We start from the raw sequence: 26,062 nt of genomic DNA, 5'->3' as shown, positions 1-26,062 counted from the left end.
GAGGTCTTCTAGGAACTTAAAGTGTCCAACGTGAGCTGCTGGGTGGCATCATCCAGACTGACCTAAGGGCAGTGTCCAACCTGGCGCTGGCCCGAGGGAACTTCCTCCATCCCAAACGTATCAAATGATATCAAACGGAGCAAAGGGTTGAGTGAGACTTATTAAATGCCTTGATTGGTGCACTCCAAGCAGCACCTCGGAATCCTCAAAGGAGGACCTCGCCAGGAAGGACACGTGGGTGTGGGAAAAGTGGTTGCACGACTGTTGGCTCATTAAAGGTGGCCTGAAAAGGAAGGCAGAATCCAGCTTGTGCCCCTTCACGTTCCCGTGTAATACATAAAGAAGGGTTGTTTTTTTTCTTTGCAATAGGGCTTTTCTTCCTTATTCCAACAGGAGATTTTAGACCTGGAGAGCAGCTGGGGGTGGTTCCAGCTGTTGTAAAGCAGAGCCCAAGGAGTGGAGCAGTTACACCATTTTTATTTAAATCCTCTCCAGCCTTAACGCCTGCTCAAATCAAAGACAAGTGAAGGGAAGAGAGAGAATCTGGTTTTGTTAAAGATTTAACAAACCTGCCCCTTCAATAAAATCAGCAATTTCCTACTCATAAATGAGACTCTTAAACAGTCATCCAGCAAAACAAGAAATAATGGGTTTTATCCTTCTTAATCTCGCATTATTCGCCTACCTCGGGAACAGCCCAAGAGCTGAACAATTTCTTTTGAGTCTTCCCCATAAAAAACAAAGCATCCGTGGAGAGCTGAGAATGAGCCCCGCTCTCCCCCTGTATCCTGACATAACCTGGTACCACAGGAGGCTGCTGTTACCAGCCAGCTCCTCTCTGGGCCAGCTGTGGACCAGGTACAATGCCTTGAAAGCCCATTACCCACAGGTGGCCTCCCCTGAGCTCTGGACAGGGCATTAAAGAGCCAACAAAAATACTTTTGGAATATTTACAGATATTCAAGTAAATTAATGTTTTGGTTCTCTCTTTATGTAACTGAAGTAAAAGAAAAATAAACCAAAACTCCAGAAGCGTTCCCAAAGTGCTGTCCTAAACCCTGCTTGGAAGAGCGTCCACACAGCTCTCACAGTGAAGTCTATCAAATCCCAAAGCCCCCAAAGGCTTCTGGTGTTTCAAACCAACACTTAAAAATGCAGCAAATACTGAAATTAAAAAAAAAAAATCAACCCAAATTTGTATCCCTTAACCTCAGAAAAAGTCACACAGCAAAACAATCATGTATGGATGGCCATCAAATAGCAGTTCATCTAAACCCCTCAAAACAAGTCGTTTGAGCCCAAAAGCCAACACACAAGAGATGTGGCTTCTATTTGAGGCCCATAATGACTCCAGAGCCCCGGGGCCACAGCAAATGGTGATGATAAAAGGGAATGAGCAGCTGCCTGGCAGGGAGAAGAGGGGAGGGGAATAAGAAGCCCGCAGAAGCAGAAGATCACGGGCTGAAGATGAATCATGTCTGAAAGGAGCAGCTTGGCTTTCAAGTGAGGTGTGAGAAGCCTCACTCTTGGAGACACAGGAACAGCAGAGACAGCTCCCTCGCAAGGGAGGGGCTGGAACTGGAGTTACTGGGTTTGGCTGAGGAGCTTCTTGGCATTTTTACACACAGGAAGCATTAGCAGTTGCACGTCTGCTCCACGAGACAGCCAGGAGAGGTCAGGAAGTCTTGGTGATGGCACTGGCTGGAAGGAGCCACTGTTTTCAGACAGCTTTGGTACAGGAGGCAGAGAGGAGGCTCCTGGCTGGCACAGGCTCCGGCCTGGCAGGGATCTGCCCCACGCTTATTCTAATGATCCCCAGTCAATTACTCACGGAAAGAATCAAACCAGCACCCTCTGGAGTTGGCCATTTAATTACTGGAGCTCCACCACAGAGACTGACCCCTGTAACACCGACGGCGGGCCCCGACGGGCTTGCGGAGAGGATATTCACACGGGTGCAAACGTGGAACACGATCACAAGGAATTAAAGAGGCACCGTGCTCCCCACCTTTGTTTCAGCCAACGTGGGCTCTGTGATGTGACATTTAATCTGCGCTCAGGGCGAGCAGCTGGGCTCGCTCCCTCTGAAGTCGCCCGCGGCACGGAGCCGCTGGGGTGTGATTGTATAACCCAGCCGAATGCTGGGCCTGAGGTTAATATGCAGCCACCCCTTCCACCTGTAATGGGAAATCTTTCCCACCACACTTTCTTGCCTGCTCTCATCTTCGCTCCAGCCTGTGACTTCTGGATGTGAGCACACCGTAATGAAACCATTTCAAAGCGGCAGCCATCAGACCGGTTTGCTTGCTTTTAAGCCCTACTCCCTTTAATTTCCCACTTTTGTTATCTCTTGTTTATTGATCTAAACTATCCATTACTGCTCATAAAAGCAGCGCCCACTGGGAACTTGCTACCCTGCCTCTCTGTAGCTTCCTCACAGAAGGACAAGCCGACCAAATGTCCCGAGGAATTGAAGACCCCGTGGATTTGGGAAACAAACAACCTGCAGCAATGCCTGATGGCGGTGGCGTGTGCCAGACCCACTGCAGGAAATTAGCTTCAATCAAAGTCTGGTTGCCTCTGCTCATAAGAGTGGCGTGGATTTTGGAGCCTGTTTGCATTTGCTGTGCAAAGAGCACAGCAGCCTAATTGCCTGCTGCTGCCAGACTCCAATGGAAGGGGTGCTCCAGGAGCAGAGCAAGCGAGCTGCCATCACTGGAATAATGTATTCCCTCCTTGTGTGAAGGAACGACCTGGGCTCTCCCCGACACCGGCACATCCTGAGCTGGGAAATGGCCCCGCATGAACCCTTTCCTTTTGGCAATTCCTTCTGCGGTCTGGCTTTGTCACAACAGGCAGCAAATGCATCCCCCAGTTCTTAAATGGGAGAAGCTTTGTAAACATGCACACAGAACTCACTGATCCATTTTACTGCAGCCACAGGGCCTGGCCTTTCCTCTCCGGCAGAAAAGCCCACCACTACAGGCATCACTTATTTTGGGAAGCCAGAATCACAAACGATACAGAGATATTGAGGAAAATCCCCCAAATCCACCACAAATGTACACTGATCTACCAGCAGCTACAGCACAGTCTCCTGGGGGTTTGGACAGGACTCCCCTATGTCCAGAGCAGGAACCTGGAGTGGCAGCCAGAGCTGGAACACCCCTTACCTGGTTCTTGCCGTGCCAGTTCCTCCTCCTTTCCTTCCCCGCTGTTGGTCGGGATCGATGGCAGGCCAAGGGAGGATTCATCACTCTGGACAGGTGGCTCATCCCCACACTCTCCTGGAAGGGCCTCTCTCAGCACCAGCACAGTCTGAGCATTCGAAACAGAAAACAGCCACAGCTCCGTTATCCTCCCCCTCAAGCGTTTTCCAACACACATTCTGGCTAATCTACACTCCCAGGGTAATCTGCTTTCAGGGTGTTTCTGTTAGATGTTCCACTACCTGACATCTAGGGTGTTCCTCTGGGGCTGGTTTAGGGACAGAAATATGGACTTGAGTCTGTAAAATCTACTCTATGTTCTGCCCTAACTCTCACTATTTCGTAAATCAATTGATTAACAGCACAGCAAGGGGCTGAGGCACTCACAGCCTATGGAATACCGTTTCTATTGATTTATTTAAATAATTTGCTATAAACTTTTGCATTAACTTAGAAAAACTGTGAGTGTGCTACCATTTATAAAATGCTCTGTGTGTTCAGCACCAAACCTCACTGTGCTTTAAAAAAGTCAAAATACATCATTCATGAGAAAGTCACAGAGAAAGACGGAGATAGAAGCCTCGTGATGGCTTGCACCAGAGCAAAGGGGTGAGCTTGTTCCTGATTGGCATAAAGGGTGGGAACCTTAAAAAGTCCCTTTTTCTGTGGGATGAGGCACTGGACATATTTCCCCGAGACCCCAGGGCTGGTTAACCAGGCTGTCTGCCCTTGCCCTGGGTGCCACACCCCGCCAGGGCACAGCCGCAGCGGTGCAGGGTCTGCAGCGCCCCTGATTTACCCAAGGTGTCAGTGCCCACCTGGCGGTCCTGCTCCTCCTCTCCCGAAGCCAGCAGCTGCTCAAACATCTCTGCCACCCTCTCCGGGAGCCGAATGCAGTGCTGCTTCAGGAACAAGCCATGGCGGCTCAGGAGAGTCCGCAGCGCGTCCGTGTCCCTGAGGAACAAACCGGTGCCCTCAGTGAGACACCCCACCCACACGTGCTGGGAAAAGCCACCGCCCATCTGCTCCTTAATTCCCACTTTTTCTTTTAAAAATGTTCAAAGGTAGGAAGCCGCGTGTGAGTTCTGCAAGATGGACAGGGGTGACCATCATCATCATCATCATCATGCCTGCCCTGTCCTGATGAGGCTCAGGATCCAAAGACTGGTCTCAGCACCATGGCCTCGCTTATTCCTTGGGGCACAGCCCAGCACCCACTGCCCCAGGCTTGTCTTTTGCTCAGAAAGAATAAAAAAGGAAAAGGAAAAAAGCAACTAAGGTGTCTTTTAATGCAGAAAATCTCAATGCTGCAATCCTTTTGTTTGCCAAAGCTGTTTTTTTTCCTGCTGCTCCAGTGAAGTTTCAGAGGAGTGAATTCCAATTAACTCCAGGAGTGTTTGTCCCTAAGAAACCATTCAGGAGACACAAGGAGCTGTTGGTGCCCGCAGGCGTATCAGCCTCGTAAGAGAGGCAGGTACTGCAGAGAGACCCTTCTGCAGAGCTCACAAGTGCCCCGATCCTGCCAGCACTTGAGCACTGCGGAGCCTTCGACAGGGAGGGAGGTCTAGACAGAAGCTAAGCAAAACAGAATGGAAATTGTTTTCATTCCTGGGTTAAAGAGACCTGGAAAAAAAAAAAAGTAATTCTCACTTGTCCTTGTGGCATATGCACGGGAAAAAAAGCCCATTTTGAATAACTGCACTTTGTTGTTTTCAAAGGCCACGTGCATCTTCTGTCTCAAACAGAATAATTTGCTTCTCTGAATTACATTTTTCAGCCTTACTTTCAGATCTTGGCAATGGCTGCCTGAGAGGTGTCTGGAGTTCTTGCAATTCCCTGCCAGCCAGAGAGTGGGAGACACTGTGGACCTGATGAGCTGGGGGGACCCCGGGGCTGCCCTGTGGAGCAGGAGCCACCACTAGGGACATAAATGAACTCCTGAATGCTCCCACTGCGAGTGCCACAAGGCTCCGTGCTCCGACAGCTCCGTTTGCCAGGCCTGGCTGCCTCGGTGCCAGAGGGGCAGCACGGGTCCAGGGCAGAGACAAAGATGTTCCTCACCCCTGGTGGGTTCTGTCCCCCGTACCTGGTGTGCTCCTCGTGTCCCGCTCTGTTCTCGTCCTCGCCAGTGTTCTCCGGCGGAAGGCTCCCGCTCTGTGCGCGCCGGGACACGGCCTGGAGCTGCCGGAGCACCACGGCTTCCATCACCTCGAGGTCACCCTGAGCCAGCCCGCTGGCCCCAGCACAAGCACTGCAACACAAAGCAGGGGGGACAAGCCATGAGCACAGCCTGTCCCAGCCTGGAGACAGGACAGCCAGAGGGACAAACAAACATCCATGGTGCTCTGTGACACAAGTGGGACAGGACAGGGAGGTCACACTCAGCACTTGGAATGTACCAGGGAGAGGGAAGCTGAGCACATCCCCTCCAGTGGGAAGCTGGGGGGCAGGCCTGTTTGGGGCTCCTCTTCCCTAATTCCCAAGGAATCCTCCAATCATCAACTGCCTACAAGAGTCTCAGGCTGTGGAAGCGGTGCATCACTGTCAATAATTAAGTTACCAGCAATTCCCAGTTCTGCACCTAGGGGCCCAGAGGCTGAGGAGGGACAGCAAGGGCTCTCTTGACACTGGTTTTGGCAACACCCGAGTTCTGGGGATTCCCTTTGCTCTCTTGCTCCATTTGCTGTGTTTTTCTGGCACGGGCCATTTGCTGCCCGGGCTGCACTCACTCACCTGGGCAGCTCCGCTGTCCCCGAGGGCTGGCCCTGGTACAGCGCCCGGTGCTGGGGGCTCGTCCTCTCCACCAGCTCCTCCAGGAGCTGCAGTGCGTGGCAGAGCTCCTGGAGCTCGGCCCGCATCCCGCCGGACCTGCGGATGGACAGACAGGGTGGGAATGACCGACGACTGTGTGACAGGGCTCGTCAGTGCATTCCCGTCGCATCCCTTGGGAAAACAGCTTCGTCTGAGCTTTCCAAAGCGAACGGCAAGAACCACGTTCCCGAGCTCTGTAGGAAGGGGTGGGGGAAGCACACGAGCAAACAAACCATCCAAAAACCAGCCCGGGCTGAGCCGCTGCATGGAAATTACCCCCGTGCCGAGCACTTTAATTCCTTCACCTCCACAAGCAAAACAAATCTGGTGACCACCTACAGGTATGGGGACAGCCCTGGAACCTCAGAGGGGTTTTGATGAAGCTGCACCTCTATGATGATGCAAATGAGGACTTAACCGCTGAAACAATGCCGCGGGCTAATCCCGGGACAGAGGTGTAAATGGCTATTCAGGCCCCCGGCTGCCTCTTTGTGGGGCTCCCAGCCCAGGTCTCGCCAGCAATGAACACCGCAGCTGGGGCAAAAGAGAGTTTTCTTTCTTTCTTTCCCCCACATGCAGGAGCTGACATGTTTCCACAGTTAACCCTGGCTTGCTCTGCCTCCAGGGAGAAGCTCCGTGCACAAAAACTTGCAGCATTTGCACACTCGTGCTGAGCTGCGCCCGAAGCTGTGTTTTCCCTCCGAGTGTTGGGCAACAGTGAACAATTAAGTGGGGGCTGCTGTGTCTTTAGTCGAGTTTCCTAGACATTTAATAAGCAAAACAATGCCCGGGAGATCACATAGGCAGTTAAACAGTGCTTTCTCTTTTCCCCCAGCCTTACAAACCCTGTATTCCAGCGGCCGGCTCGTTTCCCATTGTTTTCCTCCCGCTGGGTGGTCCTTCCAGGGTGCCACTCGAGAGGGATACAATAATAAAAAGGGAAGGGGAAGGAAGGGACACCAACATAAAGAAAAACAAAATGTATGACAATCTGCAGCAGGCTACGGATCAGAGGTCAGCAAACAAGAGGTCCTTCTCTTTTACAGGTTGCTTCCTGGAAACAGTCTGATTAAGCTGACAGCTTGAATTATGTGTTACATTTTGTAATGCACAATCCATCTGTGCTAAGTCCTCCTCAATGCAGCTGAAGCAGCACAGGCATTAGCTCTGCCTTTTTCCACCCCCTCAGCTCAGGCCTTAAAATAGTCATCATCTTTCTCCACACTAATTCTCAGAGACCCTCTCTCCCCTCCTCCTGCCCCCCGGGTTTAAGCCCTCAAAGAAAGGGCTGGGTGCTGCAGGGAATGGTAAGGGGACACGGAGCCTTTCCCCTTGGATCAGCAGCTCCATGGGAGGGGACACCGGGAGCCTTCATGAGCCCCTGTGCTGCCAGGGGGCTGCTGATAGGAAACCCATGCCAGGCTCTTCCCGTGGGGCTGGGTGTGAGAAGGCAGGGAAGCAGCCTCTGCTCGGAACACTGACTTTGGAACACCGACATTACTGCCCAACAATCACCAGTTCTGATAACTGAGGCAGCAAAGCTGCAGCACCCTACTGTGACCTGCAACAAGATGGAAACCGGCTCAATCGCCTTTCCCAACAACATCTCCCTTCCTTGGCTGCAAACACTTCACTGCAGGGGAAAAAAAACCCTAAAAAACAGAGGCTGGCATCTCTGCAGTGAGACAAGAGAGGCACTTGCTCCAAAGATAAAAACTTGTGGCTTCCTGGCACACAACAAGGACTGGTTTTGCCTCTGGAGTCAGCCATGGTCTCTGCTCCTTTCAACACCATCCCTTGAACTCATTCCAGGTAATTCACCAGAAGTGTATGAACAATGCTTCCTTCTGATGCCACAGTGACACTGCTGCAGTGGGAGAGTCCAAGTTACAGATATTTCTACTTAAGGCAACGAATACACAGAATGTGGCGAATTTCAGCACATTTCTTCAGCCAGCACAGGAATTTCGCAAGAGAAAACCACGGGGACTGGGAGGACATCACATGTTGTGAATCCCTGGTGTGACAGAGCAGAGGAAGCTGCATTCCCATACTGTGTGTAACGTGCACAATTGAAATTCACGTACTAATCACTAGCAAGCTTTTCCACAAGATTTTTGGCCAATTAATTTTGCACAGCTCAAGCGTGCACGCTGCATTCCCGGTGCCTTGGAAAGCTCACCTGGCTGTGAGCACAACAAGGGAGCGGCTCCTGCCGGTGGATCTGCCTTTTCATTTTCAGGTAAAGCAAATTAAAACCTGTATCTTTTCTGCAGCACCAGCAAGCAGCGGTGATCCCACTTCCGTGGCCTTGAGAAGCGGAGGCATTCAGCTTGGCACAACGGGAGGAGAGCTCTGCGCCGCGGTTCCAGCCGCGCGCCGGGGACAATGCAGGCGCTCAAACCTTGTGTATAATTTTCCCCGGGCCTCAAGAGCTGCTCCGTGTCTCATCAGGCACTGCACAGCAAGGCCTCGCAGGGGAGGGAACACAAGGTTAAACTGCTGGTGCTCGGGTCGGCTCTGACTCCTCTCACAGAGACAGGCACTCGGTGCTCTAGCCTGCTCTGCTGTGATTAACAGGTGGGATACAAAGGGAGGACTGGGGGAAAGCTTTTTACATGTAAATTAGATGATGTTTCCATAGTGAGCAACAGCCCGATGCAAATAGGAAAAGGATAAAGTTACTGAAGTTTCTGCCGTGGCCCCCTGTTTCTGCTCAGGTGTCAACACCCAAACCAGCACTGACCTCAGCACCACCACAACACACAACACGCCCAGGAACAGACAGTAACAACCAAGATGGGAGAACCCAACCAAGTGGCAGAAGAGAACTCCTTCTGCAGGAGCACTTGCTCTCCAGGGGTAAAAGCACTGTTTCCTTTGCTGCCAGCTCTCCAGGGTGACCTGGGCTAGCTCCAGGGATCATCTTGCCGTGGGCACTGCCTCACCAGGACAGGGATGCACTTCCCTGTCTCATGAGGGCGTTGCGGGGCTGAAAATCCTGCCGGGATGGATTTAGCACGATGCTCCGGCGCTGCATTTGCTGGCCACAAGATCCCGCAGCAGGGGACAGGCCCTGTGTCTGCAGCACACTGTCCTCGTCCTCTCTAAGTCTATTTCAAAACAAAATGCTCAAACAGTACAACCAGTGGAAGTTTTACCAAGTGGAGTGACTGGAATGAGATTTCTGTACATTTAAAGAACATCATCTGCATTTTGGTAACAAATCCTTCACTTGACAGATCTGACCCCAGTGAGGCGCCCGAAGCCCCTGAATGGCCAGCAAAGATATAAGGTACTAAAGGACAGGGGAGAACTTGGTGTGAGCCTCGGTGCCCTGAGCAGCCCGGCTGACCCAGGAAACTGGGAGCTGGTACCTGTGTGGTGCTGAGCTGTCCAAGGACTCCTCCTGGGCAGCGGGAGGGTTCAGTGGGGGCAGCAGGGAGCACTCTGGAGCCCGGGCATCCCTGCCCCGGAGCCGCATGCTGGGAACGCTTGGCCTCGCCTCCTCCTCAGCGCCGGCAGGGACCGGGAGCTTGGCACTGCTCCCCTCCCTGCTCAGGCCAGGCTTTGCCCCTGTAATAACAATAAAAAAAGAATAAATCAAAGATATAAAACCTGTAATTATTCTTCTCAAAACATTAGCAGGACCATGGAGTAGCTCACAGTGTAGGGACTGAAACGGAGCTTACCCACATTGTTCACCTCTGTGACAGAGCATCCATCCATCCATCCATCCATCCATCCATCCATCTGCTCCTCTTGTCTGTGGGCTTCCCTGCCCTCAGCCCCTGTCCTTCCACGCTCCTCTCACAAGGGGGAGTCCAGAGAGGCTGCAGCCTTTGGGGTTTGGGAACAAACCTGGCACTTCTCAGAAATCCCCTCGCCACAGAGACCAGCTACCTGACCAAATCAGCTCTGGGGGAATCAATCAGCTATCATGCACCAGCTCTGAGGGAGAAGGGAATCAGCCTGACTCAGAAGTGACTCCTCTGGTGAAGCAGGTTCACATTACACCTCTTCATACGAGACACAGACTATGCCAGGGCCTCTGTGGGCACAGCAGGGAGGAAATCTTCCCTCACAGCACCCCTGACCAGGATCAGCCCCCAGTGCATCCTTCCCTGTCCCACTGAACAGCCTGGGAGGAAACGGAGTCAAAAGGAAGAAAGGAACAAAGAGAAAAAAGGAGTAAGAGCCACCACGCTCCAAGCCCAGTGGCAGAGGTGCAGGAGGAGCAGCAGCGGCGGGCAGGCTCTGGCTAGGGTGGAGGCAGAGAGGGACACATACCACTGCCATACCTGGAACACTTCCCGCCCTTGGGGAGGCTGCTGTGGCACCAGAAGCTGAGGTGAGCTGCTCAGAGCCTTCCTCGCTGGCAGCCAGGTCCCCGTGTCCTGCTGCTCCCTCCTCGCTCTCTCCAGCAGCGCTGCCGGTCTCGGGACCGAGCCCGTCAGGGGATGGGGAGCACAGAGGGGGCTCCTGCTGAGAGCCCAAACCTCCTGCGGCTGAGGCAGCTGATGTGGGGCAGCCCAGCAAGGCTGCTGCTGGATAGCCCAGCTCTCCTGGCACGGCTGCATTGGTGCCAATTCCCACCTGTCCTCCGGCCTGCAGCACCTGAAACACACAGTGGGACATGGCTGAAGGAGACAGGGACACGGCTGAAGGAGACAAACTGTGTGTGGAGCACGGAGCTTCTCAAGGGTGGCATGCTGGGCTCTGAAGAGAAAAGCGTCACAGAATTCAAGACTTTGCTGTGGCATTGATGTTACACAACCCCTGGCATACAGCCCGTGCATCCCAGTGGGAAATGAGGGCCCAGGCTTGCATTAAAGCTCCATGAGCCAAAACATCCAGTGGCAGGAGCTGCCTGCACCCCCAGCCCAGGCAAAAGGGACCCACACACACACCAAGGACTCAAACCCATCCAAATGGTGACTGGATTTTACAAAGAGTAAAACCTTTGGGATTAGGATCCTACATAGGTTTGGAGACCCCGGACCAAAGCACCACATTTAGAGTTGCCCACAAGGCCCAGAGCCCAGAGGGACCACCGTGTTCCATGTGTGAATCACTCAGCAGATCCAGCTTCCCTCACACCACGGAACAAGGCAAAACTCAGTTTCACTGTCTCCCTCCTGCTCTTCCCATGGCAGTGACATGGCCTTTCCCACCAGGTGACACGGGACACGGAGCAGACACATTTTGAATGGCGCTTTCCTCCAAGGACTGTTGAACTTGCACAAAACCAGCTCCAGGATACAACCACTCCGCTGCCAAATCCCTTTGTTTTAACACTCGCCTCTTCTCCTTTGCAAACCTACTCAATGAGGACAATTTAGGAGGAGTGGCTGCTGTCACCACGACTGCTGTAGGGTCACGGCCAGTTCATGCAGAGCCAAAATTAGCCATCGTAATGCCACTGTTCACACTGAGCAGGGCTTCCTCTCCAGCCCCAAATTCCAGCAGCACAATTTGCAGTCACCTCCGCACCGCTCCCATCTCTTTCACTGCCTGACCTCTTCCTCCCACACCAAGTCAGCTGCCAAGCCCAGCTGAAAGGAAACAAAGGCATCTTGTCTGCTCTGTGACTACGGTTCCTTAAAAAAGCTCAAATTCCACGTAACAAGGAGCAGAACAAAAAGCCATGAAGTCATTTTAAGCAGTAGCAAAGGTTTGCCACTCAGATTAAGTTCACAGCTTATTCCATCACCACTGCTCTCAGGTTCCTCCTAATTACTTCTCAGGCGTGGGATTTGGTGCTTTCAAATGCCTCCTGCCAGTCCCTGCACGGCTTTGGCAGCTCCTGGATGCAGTGTTCCAAAACAAATGGATTTCAAACAGGCACAGGCACAGCACACATTCCTGTCAATCCCTTTCCCTGGGAAGGGACTCTGCCACCCACAGGTGTTCCAGTGGTCCAGGAGGGTCCAGCATGCCCAAGTCCAAAATCTTCTGAAGGCTCCAAGGAAGAGGTTCCAAGCTGTTTTCCCAGCACAGGGGATCCAGGAGTCTGGGCTGTACAGCTCTGCCAGCCAGGAAGGAGCTCTTCAGGGTGGGAATTCTGAATTTAAGGACTCCCCTTGACACTGAGAGCCCAAAAGGGCACATTTCCCACGGCTCAGGAACGTGCCAGACATTCCTGAAGGTGTTTCAGCACTGGGATACTGCCCATCTGTAGAAAGGCTGGTTCTGGGATTGTCCTCCTGGGTCCCCAAGGCCCAGAGATGACCCCCAAGATGTCACTGAGGGAGTCATCACATAGTCACTGCATCCCAGGCAGCCTGAAGGAAGCCATCCCAATCCCAGGGCTGGGAAATAAAACCAGTTCCACAAGCTGTATCCTGGACATCCCACGTGCTGACTGCACACTCTCTCTGTGACTGACTCGGTGCCACATCACCGAGAACAAGCTCCTGTGTTTTGGACAGAAGAACCAGCACATTTGAAGTGAAAAAACCAGAATTAAGAGCTGAAACACACCCCAGGGACACGGCAAAAATGCACAACGTAGCTGAAGTTACCTCTGTTTTTTTAAGAGGGAGGAGGAGGAGGAAGAGGACAGGGGATAAAGGAATCCACAATCCACTCCATTATTATACACAAATTGACATTTTGGGTACACACACCACATTGTCATAGTGCCCAAAACCTGCCCACAGTTTTTCAACCCTCAAGTCACAGCACAAGCCTTTGATGCTCTAGTACTGATGACAACTTTTCCATCAGCTGGAAATCCCATCTCCCACACTGCCTGCCCTAATTGGATAGCTCACATTCCAAAATAAACTCACCTTTCCCCACAACACCTCCCAATTCAAACCACGATTTGCACCCTGCCACAGGCCTGCCTATATAGGTCAAGGCTGCTAGGCTTCACTGCTTTGTGTATTACAGTTTAAAGAAGGCTCTAAATTCAAGGTTTTTAACTTTTTAATCTATGGGGAAAACTTCCTATAAACTCAGATTAACGACTGCTAATGCACTGAAGAAAGGAAACCAAAAACCTTCCTCCTACTATAAAAACAAAATAGTGTGGCCTCTGTTTCTTTTCTGATAAGAGTCTTAAATACCAAACATTTAACTGCATAATAACATTCCCTGGCAGCCAGCAGCCTGCTTAGCAGATACATAAAGCAGGTAAAAGGGGAAAAAGTTAATTTCTTGGCTGAATGATTCCATCGGTAGCTATAGGGCAAACTAGAAAGTCTTTTAGTAAAGTAGCAGTTGATTCTTCTATCAATCTGCAGCACACACACTCTTCCAAGGAATGCATTAAATATGAAAATCATATCCCGTTATCATCTGTTCCCAGCTTTCAGCCCAGTAAGCTTTCCTTAATGAATGCTGTAGCCTAAGGGACGCGCGTGCTGCCGGCTCCTCGGAATAATGGAGTGATGCTCCCGTCCTGCCTATTCCGGCGCCGCCTGGCTGAGGGGCTTCCACACACAGTCACAAGTGACTACTCTTGCCAGCATGCTCCAAGTTATTACAAGATGTTTTTAGACATTTCATCTAAAAGAGCTTTGCTGCTTTTAGTGGAGAAAACAGCTCTGGTCTTGAACTGTATCATTTATATGGAGATAGGAGGAGGGATTAGGAGCCTGCCTTACTGCAGATATATGGCAGCAGATATTTAAGTATTCCTTGTCAGTCTTTTTGTCTGTTCCTTAGATATGCAATCTCCTTCTGCTCCTTCTGAGGAAAGGTCAAAACACACAAAATTATAAACACAGCACACGGCTCCTCGGCTGCAGCTCTGCAAATATCCCTCATTAGGAACATTTCCTCCTCGGTCACGACCATCTCCACACCATCCAGCACAGGAATTAGAAAAGCCAACAAGAAGACGTGCGCAAACAGTCAGAGGGTTTTTTTTTTTTTTCAATTCTGTCTCTCTGGATGAAACTATTGCACTTTTTACCCAGGTGTTCTCCTCCTCTCAGGTGCTACACACAATTTCACACTGCACGCGCCAGCCCCGCGATCCCTATGGAAAGGCTGCGCAGCTCCGAGGAGAGCACGGCTGGAATAAAGTCCATTTCCCTCCCATTACCTGCTCGCTGGGTCCTTCCTCCTTGTCACCTCCTGCTGACAAGCTGCCCTCTCGAAGGGATAACAGGTTTTTAATTTCCCTTCCATACCGTTCCTAAAATGGAACAAATCCGTCACACGAAAGTGGAGGCCGAACAGCCCCCCCCAACCCAAGAGGCACCACTCTGCAAAACGTGCACCTTTAAATGCAAAGCCCCCACAGCCTTTTTAACTCAGACTATATTTAAAAGCAGGCATCTCATTTGCTCCTCATTTTTCCGCTCCCCTGCCCAGGCAGCGTGGCCTGCACACAATCTGCTGCAGGGCTTTCATACGCATTTTTATTCATCCCCATCATTTCGAATCCCACAGAACAGCAATAACTTGTTGGCTCGTATTTATTGTATTTATTGCATCCCAACCAGCACCTGTAGCACCGAAGTATTGCTGCTGCTGCCCCCGGACAATGACTCGGCCTCTTTGGGATGGAGCAGCCCGGCAGGGAAGGCTCTGTGCCGGCTGCTCCAAACGCGGCACTCCGGGGTTTATTGGAGCAGCATTGGGAGCAGAGCTGGGCAACACCTGCAGTTAATCCTGTGTGCTCCTAACTGAGCAGCAGCAGCAGCACACCGAGGCTAAAAGCACTGCAGGACCCGTGCTGCATCAGGGAATGGGCATGGGAGTGAATCCTTCAGAAATTAACTCACTCCGGCAGCACGCTCGGCTGCCAGGTAGGAGCTGCTCCCTTGGAATTTTAGGGAAGAAAACCTCACCACGTGAGAAGTGGAGATGCTCAGAAGAAACTCGGATGTAACTCTTGGATTTTGCTGAAAGCTGAAGTGAATTTATTTATACTCCTAAAAATTACTGACCAAACACAGGGAGCGAAAGTGCATCTTTCAGAAACAAAAGGAGTTTTGTGAGCTACAGCCACGTAATAAATGTGCACAGAGTTGTGATAAAGCACTCCTAAAGGGCATTCTCTACGGAAAAAAAAGAAGAAAAGGCAGCAATAATTTCTTTCTGTGTACTCCCATGATAGATTAAATGATTGCATGCTCCATAACTCTCCCGCTTTCCATAACTAACACGGAGGAGATGTCATTTGCTCAGCAGCTCTGAAAAGTAACTGTAACTTGGCAAAGAAAATGGGTGGCACAGGAACACCGAAATGGAAGGACTGAACAAAAACCCCACGTGCAGCTCGACCTGTGGCACTGGCACTTGCTGCAGGTGTCAGAACCACCAGCCCTGACACTGGGCAGACTGGTGTGCACCAGGGCTGCTGAGGAGGAAAATCCCCTTCAAAGCAGCAGGGGAAAGCTGGCACTGCAGCACAGCCCCCCTCCTGCTCTGCTTCAAGTAACAAGGAAAAATCAGAGGCAGCGAATGGCACACCCCAGGGACAGGCTCTGAATTCTGGGCTGCTGCACTGCAGCCAGGAAAAGGTGCTCTGGGAATGTCACCAGATGAAACAGACTACTGTTGTGTGAGGAATATACACAGCCAAATGTTTCTGAGGAGTGCCACTGCTCTTAGAAAGCAGGAATGAACTCATTTTCCTCCTAGACTGTGATCCCTCAAAAACCTGGCTCTATGCATCAGTGGCATAAGCAGACGTTGCAATTTCATTTTTGAAAATCCTGAATCATCGCTTTGCAACATCCCAAACTGTACTTTAGGGAAAAACAGCAACATAATAATAATAATAATAATAATAATAATAATAATAATAATAATAATGTGATTCAAGAAACCTCAGGGCTTGGCTTTTTCTTACAGCATCTGTTGAATCTGGGGTATTTCAGACCTGCCTATCCTACAGCCTGAAATACAGACCCTGATGGAGTTTGCTTCCAGCTCTAGGACATACCAGGAGATTCCTGCATAACAACAGCAAACACCCATGACCAAGTCTTATAGGAAGTTACTTCCATCTTCCAGATGCTCTCCCAGCCCGTGGTTTCCATGTGAGCCTCCAGCTGCAGGAATTCCCGGCGCAGGGCCTGGTTCCGGAGCAGGGCCAGCTGCTGCCGCGCTGACACGGCTTCCAGGTGCCTCTGCAGCTTCTGCCTCACTCTGCAGGGCAAAGAATAGGCACTTAGAGGTGCAAAAATAAACCAGAAGCATCCATCACAATCACTCTGCCTCAGATACACACAACACCACTGAGGGGGAGCTGCCCCAGACACCAAAAAGGAGAAGACTCATTCCTCTGCACACCTGCGTTTATATAAATATATATGTGCCACTTATCTGCAGATGTACACGGGGGCTTTGGTGTTCCAAAGGGTAAACACACAAAAAAATCTCCTGTAACTGTGTTTTAAATGGATTATGTGCTAGTCACTCCTATCCCATTAAATCAAAATGAAAACTAGCAGAGGAACGTGTTCTGAAAGTCACCCCAGCAGGAACGGCAAAGCTGAGGTTTCACAGCTGCCTAAATCCATGGTGCCACCAAGAGGGGCACTGGAAATCCATCTGACCCAGTTCTCTCCCACCTACAAACCAGATTCCCTTTCCTGATGTGCCTCCAGGGCAGCCACACAGCATTAATGCCAACACAGGGAAACGGGCACTCAGAGATGCCCCTGGCTCACAGCTCCACTTCAGCCAGGAGGGAAACTGCAACCCCAAGCCCCCAGGATGTTCAGAGAAACTGCAGTTCTAAACCTACTAGATTAAACCAAATCAAATAAAACCCCAGGAAACAAAGCACATGTGATGCTGCCCCACCTGTCCAGACAATTTTCCTTTAATTTGTATCTGCATTTTCTGCCCCTTTCACAGGAGGGGCTCCCACAGCACCCAGCACTCAGTCCCTGGAGCTTTACAGAACACCTCTGAGGAAAGGAATGGAACATTGGATGACACTTCTCAGTCCTGCCTTGTTGTTGGGACTTCTGGATTTTTTTTTTTTTTGCTTTGGTTTGCTGTTTAGGGTTTGGGTTTGTTGTTTTGTTTTGTTTGTTTTTGTACAGACTGTCCGTGCGATTTACATTTAACAGATGCTGCAGAAAGAATCCAAAGAGCAGGACCAGAACCTGGAATATTCCCTAGGGCTTCTTAAGGCTTTCAACTTTCTAAGACCCTGGGATTCTCCAGCATGGACTAAGCTGTGGTGATTTTGTAAAAAACAGGATAAAGCCAACCTGCGTGTTGGTTATTCCCAAGATTTTAGTATCCACAGAATGAGGTATTTATGTTACTGCTGCAGCTATTCAATCAATACCTTGAAGACATGAATTTTGCATTACACTTAACACGAATATAAATGTATTATTACTGACAAACCTTGAAGACAACATTCTAAAGGCATTCCAAGATAACTAAACCTTTGTAACTAAAATAAAATAACCCCTAAGAAGCTTTTAAACAGACTTACAGGCGTGGATCAGCCATGGTGTGTTCCATTCTCTGCCTTCCTAATTCCAGCCTTGTGGCTTCACTGGAAGAAAAGAACACACAGTGAGATAAAAGTATTTCACCATCTGAGGTCCTCAAACACCAGGACTAAGGGGTTCTGCAGAGCACAGCCCTTGCTGAGCAGAGAGGTCGGATTTTCTGGGGGTTACAGACTCATCTGGCAGCCCAGCTCTGAACAACCCCAAATGTTCACCCCTCTCTCTGTTCCTCACTGGAACAGGAGGGGAAGAGATGCCTGAACATCCACATGGGACCCACCAAAACAGCCAGAGACCCCAGATGGCCCAGGAAGAGCTCTGAACCCCACGACGGGCAGTTCCCAAGCCCATCCCTCCCCTTCTTGCCCCACAATCCCACAGCAGACCCCCTTCCATGCAAGAAATCCTTGGCTGGAGTTGCTCCCAGGACAGCTGTCCTGAACCTGCCACAGGGATGGATTAGAAGACACTTCCAAAACCCCTCCCAGCTCACAGACCCCACACGCCAGCCAAGTATTTTATCTAGGAACTGAACTTGAAACCAAGCTCCTATTTCCCTGCTGGCATCCAAGCCAGGTCCGTCTAGAGGCAGGTGAGCCCCACCTGCAGCACTGCTGCAGGAACAAGTGTCCATCAGGAATCCTGGTGGTGCTGAGACCCTCTGGAGCCATCGGAACTGCCCGGAGCAGAGCCAGGGCACCAGGCATGGGATGGACACGTGCCAAACCACAAAGCCACCCACACCTCTCCCAAAGCCATCCCATAGGGAAGGAGCTTTTGGGAACAGAGCAAAGCTGCCACTATTGAATAGTTCCAAATTGCACCTGAGGATGAACAACCGTGCCCTGAGGGAAAAACTGAAAACAACCATGAGAGAATTCCATCAGATTCCCACTGCAAACCCTGCCACCAGCAAAGCCAAGTGCCTCTTCAGGAACAGCATCAGGTTGTCATGAAGCAGCAAAGGGGACATCACACATCCCAAAACGTCTTGGCACACTTTTTCGTGGGTTTGGGCTCTCCCTACACATACAGAGACACCCCTTACAGTTTCCCTGCAGAGAAGGGAGACAGGAAAAACCCTTCCCGCTGCTCTGCCTGAGAGATCAAGGCGTCCTTTTTAGCCATGTGATCCTGCCAGCGCCTGGAGCAGGATTAGGGCTGCGTGTCATGTGCACAATTTAACAGCCACGCTCCACCTGGGATCTCATCCCTTTCAATTTCCCCTTACGTGACAGACAGCCATGCAAACGCAGATTTCCAGATCCTGTTTTTACACTTCTCCAAGTCATTTTCCTGCCTCGGCGGAGAACACCGATATCCTAAAGGATGGAGAAGCCGATGGATGTGACCTGAGGTGTGCTCTGATCCCATTTCCCACTCGCCATCCCGCAGGGAGCACACCGCGTTCCTCAGCTCCCCAGAGCCCATTCCCTCCCCACTGGCCAGCCCACAGCAGCCAGGGATACCCAGGGAAGGTCTCCTGGGGCAGGCACAGCAAACAAACCCCCATGTGCAGGCTGGGCAAGGGCCCAGCACCAGCAATAAACCCCGGCCAGCAGAGCCTGAGGGGTGATTTAAAGTCTAATTACACATCCCGGCATGGTCCATCGGTCAGGAGCCGAATCTTTAGTGACTGACCTCCCAGCCCCTCCAGAACTTAGACATCGAAGGGGAAAATAAAAAGGAGATAGATGAGAACAAGGCGGGGGGAAAGCATCCGCCCGCCCGGGGCAGGAACCGAACCCACACACCCCGCGGGGGGACCCGGCTCACCTGGCGCTGGGCTGGCGGTCGCGGGGGGGCCGGGCCTGGGGGCGGTTCCAGTGACCCCGGTGCCGATCCCTATCCCGGAGCCGATCCCGATCCCGATCCCTATCCCGGAGCCGATCCCGATCCCGATCCCGGTGGCCCCGCGCGGTTTCCGCCGGTGCCCACGTGCGGCTCCCGCCGTGCCCCGCGCGGGACCCCGGAAGTGCCGCCCCGCGTTGCCATGGGGACGGGCGGGCGCGGCCTGCGCCGCCCAGAGGCGCTTTGGAAGCCTGGAAGACTTTTAAATTTTTTTAATAATTATTTATCAGCCCACCTGTCATCACCACGTTGTTACCGCAGGTGTTGAGCCCCCGGCTTGGTGCTGGAGGGCAGCTGGGGCGACGCAGGATCGACGTCGCTGGAAATGGGGAAATTTGCAAACCGCCAATCTAAAAAATAACTGGGAGCTGCTGAACAGTTGCAGTTGGTTTTGCCGAGTTTATTGTACACCATGGTTTTCGAGAAAAAAAAAAACAACAAAACACCCTGATTTCCTCGTCCTCTGGAGTGCCGCTGTGTCCCTCTGGTGCTGTCACCTCTCCAAAATTCATATGAGGGAAGCCAGAGTTAGGCACAGCCATCTCCAGCCCTGCATTCACATCTCCAGCTGGAGAATGAAAACAGAACGCCTGCCTTTCATTCCCAGATAAAAACTTCAATCCCTTTGAAATGAAGTTGCCAAATGAGCGCTTAAATTCCAGGGCCCCAATAAAATCTGAATACCGCGGGAATAATTGAAATGAAGGAGAAGCGACACATCAATAGACAAAATTGCGGAGAGCAGTGAAATGCTTAAGCATAATTAGGATGGCAATCAGAGTACAATTAGTGCGAGATCATCACAGTAATTAGGCTTCGTTAGAACTTCTGGCCAAGAACAGACACATGAAAGCTCAGCTGGAGCCGGAGGATGCGGCTGGGGACATGCCCTGGCCTTGGGGGGTCGGGAGCTTTTGGGGTTCCTAGACTGGGTTTGGTGATGCAGCAGCGTTCCTGGTGTTCCCAACACCTGCAGCCTCCAGCTCAGCTTCATGGATTTAAACGCAGAGTGAAAAGCTCTGTGGAATGGATGTAGTGGCACCCAGCTGCCCCCAAATTAGCCTGGCTCAGACCCCAAGTGTCCTTTTACATACCCGGCTCAACAAAGTATGGAGAATATTGACTTGAGTCAGAGCTTTCCCACTCCAGGAATGCCCAGCAGAGGATTTGGCAGCCTGTTAGTACGGCATTCCCATGTAAAGCACTTGTCATGAAGACTGTTCTCCCCCCTCTTTCTGTTTACTGAAAGCAAAGATGTGTTTTGGAGGTCTCCTTCACACCTTCACAAGAGCCCACAGGTGAAATCTGGCCCTGCTTTCAGAAATATTTGTGCTTGCTAAAAGAACACCTAAAACAGTGCAAAACTTCCAAGCGTCTGAAATCCTGAGCCCACTGGAAGCCTTCTTCCCAAACTGAAAAAAATGGGAAGCCTTATTCCAGTTTTGAGGGTTTGGTGGAAAGGAGCTGATGGTCTCTGACCCATTGGGCTGCACAGTTTGTCTCCCGGGCAGCCCTGGGAGGTTTTTCTTCGCTACGGACCTCGGGCTGGGGCTTGAGAGTGTTGGAACAGCAGCAGGGCTCAACATCTTGCTATTTATTTAACAAAAAATAAGGAAATAAGGAGCATTAGCCTGGTCCCCTCGATGTATTTCCCACTTTGTTCCATGTCCCCGTGCTCACTGCAGCCCCTGGGCTCATAACTGACTCAAGAATTATCTCCCTGATAAGGAATGTGGTCCCTTCCCTCAAAGCCTACAAAGAGGAGTGTTTTATTTGTGTTCTCCCTGCAGTACTTCACACTTCTTTTAGATTGTTTTAATTTAATTTTGAAGTAATCTGATAAGAGCTGTAAAACTGTCAAAGGAAGCTGCCTCCTTCTGTCGCATTAAATACACTTTGAACGAAATGGTGGCTTTGTCCCCAGTGCTGCCAAACCAAAGCATCTCTTGATTCCAGTGCAGGGATTGATGTGCAGTAATCTGAACAGCTTTCCTCTCCTTTTTATTTAGGGAGGCAGCCACCACGTGTCCTTTAGCATTCCCCTTTCCTCCGGGAAGTAAGCATATCCCAGAAGGTGTGGCATTGGCCTCATGGAGCTGAGCACCTAGCCACAGGCCTCTCACCTGCCAGAGACCCCTGGCAGGCTTTCCCAGTTCTCCAGGGCAATGGATCCACATACTGCACATGCCTGCTGCAGGGATGGGAAGCCCCTCGCTCCCAGAAAAGTGGGAACTCCTTGCAGAGCAGGAATTGTTGCTGTTCGTGGTAGGGTGTCATGGGACATGCAGCAAGTGGTGGTGGGGGGAGGAGGACGACGAATTGCCCTGGAAAGGGATTTGCAGAAACACAGAGATATGTTAGGAAGAGGTTTTTTCTCTCTGTGCCTCGGTGACCCCTGAGATCCCTTGCCCACAAGCCAGGGCAGAGCCGAATGCATTTGCTTTTCTTTTTGTCAATGAGACATATAACACAGGCCCCGGTAGCTGTGTGAAAACATATAGAATTTACATAATGCCCAATACGAGTCCTTTTTGTTAATGACTCACGTCCCAAATGCAGAGCGCTAATAACACATCAGGAACCAAAGAGCAGTAACAGCAGTGAGCGATCTCAGCAGAGCAATTGTGAGGATCCATTTCCTGTCAGTGGCAATGCCTGGGAACAGTAATTAGCGCGTTGAATTTAATGTTCACATTTTAATACATTTAAATGTAATAAAATGCTTTTATTAAGTGGTACAGTTCCTCGAAACTTGTTATTACTCGTGTCTGACGCACAAGCAGCGCACGCCATGTCTGGCCTCAGATCTGCTGCCTCGGGGAAGGTGACAGAGTTCCTCCAGCAGGAACCTGGAACGCAGAACACAATGGCTGAGTACACAAAAACCTGGAGACTGCAGCAGTTACAAGCATGTCATGTTTATTACAAATGTAAGGGCCTTAGCCAAAGCCGAGTGACATAATTGAAAAGCCCCTAGGCATGTCACTGTCCGTGGATTTTGAATTAATCCTGGAGAATTGAGATATAAGCACATACCACAGATATTAATGAGCCCCAGAAAAGCCACGGCACAGGGAAGGGCCTGGTTTAGAGACCATGTTCCAGGAAGCCCCCTTCCTTCTCCAGCCATCTCCAAGTGCTTTTCCAGTGTCCTGTGCAGCACAGAAGGCTCCACGAGCGGAAGGGAGCAGGCGTGGCACGAATGAGGCTGTTCCAAGGCCAGGCATCCAGAGAGGATGTCAGGGAGATTTCGGGTCTCAGTCACTTGTGTGACCAGGCTGTAAACACGAGGAGTCTCCATTCAAGTGTCTCCTGCTGTCTGAAGAGGAAAGAGGAGATTGACAGTGTTGAGTTTCCCTGTCCCTGGAAAAATGAGAACTGAATTCAGGCTTTCTGAGATGTGAGCCCAGAGGCTGAATTCGAACCCGACCACTCACAGCCTAAGGGCTCAACTCTCATCTTCCCTGAAAGCATCTACACCTCACACTCGTGAGCACCCTGTGCCACGGCTCCTCCAACTTCTGTTCCCCAAGCTGAACCAGCTCTGGTGTATTTCTGTTCAGGAGAGGGTATTTTGGCTCATTTTGGAGCACGTCCTTCAGGCCTGCAGTGACCAGACTGCAAGTGGGAGAAATGGCTCACAACACACAGCCAAGCTCAGTGCCACAAGCGCCTGTTGGGGTCCCATGGCTGGGGGGACCAGGGTCCCGCTCAGCTGCAGCCTGACCCAAAGAGACAGAACCCAGCACAAGGCAAAGCCTGCCACAGGCACCACGAGCTGCCCTCCTCACAGATGTGGGATGGAGACCATCCCTCCGGGGGCTCTCAGTACTGCCTGTGCCTGACTGTCCTGCCGCCAGCTCTGCGCCCGGAGCACGCGGTGCTGCAGTGAGGAAAAGGGGACATTGCAGTGAGGAAAAGGGGACACTGCACCCACACCTGTTCCCAGCACACAAGGTCCTACCTCGCCTTTGTGCCGTCCTCTGCACCAAGCCATGCTTCTGCCAGGATCCCCTTTCAGGAGAACAGCATCTTCACCACCAAGCTGTTCCCTCCGCTGTCCGCTCTGCAGCTCCTGCCAGCGGGGCCATGGCTTGGCCAGGCCGCTCCATCCTGCTCGATCTCAGTGCTTGCTACTGCTGCTGCTGCTTTAAAAGACACAGATCTATCAGGCTCTTTCATTAGTGTTTTAACAAATGACTGGATTGATCTCATGCACAGATGGAAAGACTGAAAAAGTTTAGCTTCTACAAGCCATGAAAAATTAAAGGGAGAATATAAAATAACTGGGGAATTCTTTTAACTGAATTAGACATTTTCCTGTCAGTCCCACAGTTCAGAGCCATCGGTTTTGAAGAGCTGCTGCCTGCATTGACAGGGATGAAGCGTTTGGACAAGGTGAAAAGCCCGGAGGATCCCAGTGCCAGGCTCAAAGGGATGTGTCTGGCCCATTGTCTGGTTTGATTAATGAAGCCTTTGCACCGCGAGATAATGCAATGTTTGCCGTGCCGGGGACGCTGCTGCCCAGCACAAATATCCCAACTATGAGGAATATTCAATATGATAACAACAGCAACGAGCCCATCTATGTATAACTGGATTCCGCCCAAAAACACCTCAAATGATATTTGTTTATTTCCTAATTGTCAGCCACTCTGATGCACTCCTTGTCAGGTTCAACAAGTGCTCCAGGCTCCAAGAGTTTGAAACAAAGAGAGGCACTTGGGTGAGCCGTGTGGTTTGTGGGGCCAGGAACCGGGATCTGGCGGCACGGGCAGCGGGGTGCGGCTTTTGGGACAGACACACAGACAAACACGGGGTCCCTAGAGGATCCCTGGCCTCCTCCCAGCCCAGCATTCAAACACTGCCCACCACCACGCCTGTGTCTCAGCAGGAACACCCGCGGGTCAGCAGCGACTCTGGGAAATAAAACTGAGCGGATCAGCAAAAGCGCCGTGCAGGAGGAGAGCAAACGTGGAGCTCCGAGCTCGCGCCATAGGGGACCCCAAGCTCCTGCCTGGCACAGCCTGGCTGCTGCCTCTGTTCCAGTCTCACTTCTGCCAGGGGTCTGGAGCTGAGTGCCCGGACCTGGGAGCACTGGGGAAGCTGGCTTGCCTTTGAAGAAGCGCTGCCTGTGCAGCCAGCCCAGGTCTCACCTGCACCCTGCCTCTTCCAGTCCTCCAGTGCTGTGAAATCCAGGTTTGAGTGCACATGGTATTTTTCACTTCCCACCCCAAACCACTGTGCTGGTTTGCTGTGACTGATTAGGCATTTTCCCGTCCTGTGCAGAGGATTGTTCTGGTGGTGAATGAAAGGATCCATACACATCAACTGTTCATTTGTTTGTAAAAAGTGGGAGAACAAGCACAGGACTATTCAATTAAGCTGTGTCTGCTCGGAGCTCAGCACCCCTGGGCCCTGCACTCCATTCAGAACACGCCGAACAGAAATAGGAACCTGAGGCTGAAGCTGACAAAAAGGCTTGAGCAGAGATGGAAAAATCCTCCAACAGCACGTTTTGACAGTGCTCAAACCCGCTTTTCTAACGTACCTGCGAGGCGGCATGGGGTGGACACAGGTGGGCAAAGGCTGGGGCTCACTTCCAGGCTTCAGGTTCCAAATGCTTTGCCCATTTGCAGACACACAAACCACACCAGCCTCTCCTGGCGGCCCGGGGGGATGACCTGTGCCCTGTTCTCATCAGGACCTGACCCGAGAGAGGCGCCTGACCCCGAGCATTCTCCTCCTGCTGCTCCCCGCAGTGTCCCTGCTAGTTCAGCACGGCCACCTCCCGATGTTACGGGTCCGGGGCAAACCCTGGCCCTGGGAGCACAGAGCTGCCCCAGCCGGGACACTCCTGAGCGCCCCAGCCCGAAGTCTCGCTCCCTCAAAACTCGCATTGTTTATTTTGCAGGAGGAGCGCGTTCGTTCTCTGTGCCCGAAGCGCCGGGGACGCGCTGCCCGCCCGGGCGAAAGGCTGACAAAGAAAGGCGGAAAGGGGAAAAGCCCCGTCCCAGGAGCCGCAGCTCCGGGCGGAACCCTGGCCACCCCACGGGCAGCGCCCCGATGGAATCTGGGGAGCAGCTGCGGGGCCGCCGCTCGCCTCGGGCTGCCGCACCCCGAGCCTTCGGTCCCCGCTGCCGCAGCGGCCACGGAGCGAGCCCGGCCCCGGGGACCCCCGCCCAGGTAGGTGCCGCCGGTTCGCTCCCGTCTCCCCCTCACCGCCTTCCGTCCCCTTGGATTTTCCGCCGCCGTTTCCCTGAAGCCGTTGAATTCCGGCGATTTTACCATCGGGCAGCGCCGCGGAGAGCGGGCGCCGCCGCTCCATCCGCTACCCGGGGATCCAGAGTGAAACCGCCCCGGGTCTGGCTGCGCTTCCAGCGGCTCCGGGCAAACGGGACCGACCGCAGGCGGCAGTGACCGCAGGCACCGGTGACCGCAGCCGCCGTGACCGCAGGCATCGGTGACCGCAGCCGCCGTGACCGCAGGCACCGGTGACCGCAGGCATCGGTGACCGCAGGCAGCGGCTGACCGAGCGCGGCGGGGCTGGACCGGGGCCGCGGGAGGTCGCACCGGACCCGACAGCCTTGGGGTGAAGCGATGCAGAAGGGTCCGCTCGGAGAGCGGCCGCCCGCCGGGGCACGGAAGGGCCCGGGGTCCCGCTCGCCGTCCCCCCGTAGGTCCCTTACCTGGGCTCCGGGCTCGGCTCCCCCGCCGGTGATGCCGCTCCCGCCGAGGCACGGACAGGCG

At 52.2% G+C, this 26,062-nt stretch overlaps 1 protein-coding gene and 1 long non-coding RNA gene across 10 annotated transcripts in view; both read right to left on the bottom strand.

Annotated features, from left to right (window-relative positions):
- Window positions 1-19,331, bottom strand: part of KIZ (kizuna centrosomal protein) — a 28,726-nt gene extending 9,395 nt beyond the window's left edge. The window contains exons 1-10 of one of the 3 annotated variants that reach the window (XM_038133203.1): window positions 18,693-19,331; window positions 17,443-17,505; window positions 15,986-16,133; window positions 14,077-14,169; window positions 10,322-10,637; window positions 9,398-9,596; window positions 5,943-6,077; window positions 5,296-5,460; window positions 4,028-4,163; window positions 3,174-3,318 (exon numbers count right to left, since the gene is read on the bottom strand). In XM_038133203.1, coding sequence (XP_037989131.1) covers window positions 3,174-3,318; window positions 4,028-4,163; window positions 5,296-5,460; window positions 5,943-6,077; window positions 9,398-9,596; window positions 10,322-10,637; window positions 14,077-14,169; window positions 15,986-16,133; window positions 17,443-17,505; window positions 18,693-18,892 — 1,600 coding nt within the window. In that variant the 5' untranslated portion in view covers window positions 18,893-19,331. The other 2 variants (XM_038133204.1, XM_038133205.1) reach the window with 2 other exon arrangements.
- Window positions 19,332-21,664: 2,333 nt separating this feature from the next.
- The window catches only part of LOC119699796, a 68,565-nt gene continuing 64,167 nt past the window's right edge, over window positions 21,665-26,062 (bottom strand). For 4 of the 7 annotated variants that reach the window (XR_005256541.1, XR_005256542.1, XR_005256536.1 and 1 more), the window contains 2 exons: window positions 23,277-23,460; window positions 22,215-22,631 (listed from right to left, as the gene is read on the bottom strand). This is a non-coding gene — a long non-coding RNA (uncharacterized LOC119699796). Of the gene's footprint in view, window positions 22,162-22,214; window positions 22,632-23,276; window positions 23,461-26,062 lie in introns of those variants that run through there. The other 3 variants (XR_005256537.1, XR_005256539.1, XR_005256540.1) reach the window with 2 other exon arrangements.

Source organism: Motacilla alba, chromosome 3, assembly GCF_015832195.1.
Source record: "Motacilla alba alba isolate MOTALB_02 chromosome 3, Motacilla_alba_V1.0_pri, whole genome shotgun sequence".
In the NCBI taxonomy this organism is placed as follows: Eukaryota; Metazoa; Chordata; class Aves; order Passeriformes; family Motacillidae; genus Motacilla; species Motacilla alba.
This window is presented reverse-complemented; position numbering and strand designations above follow the sequence as displayed.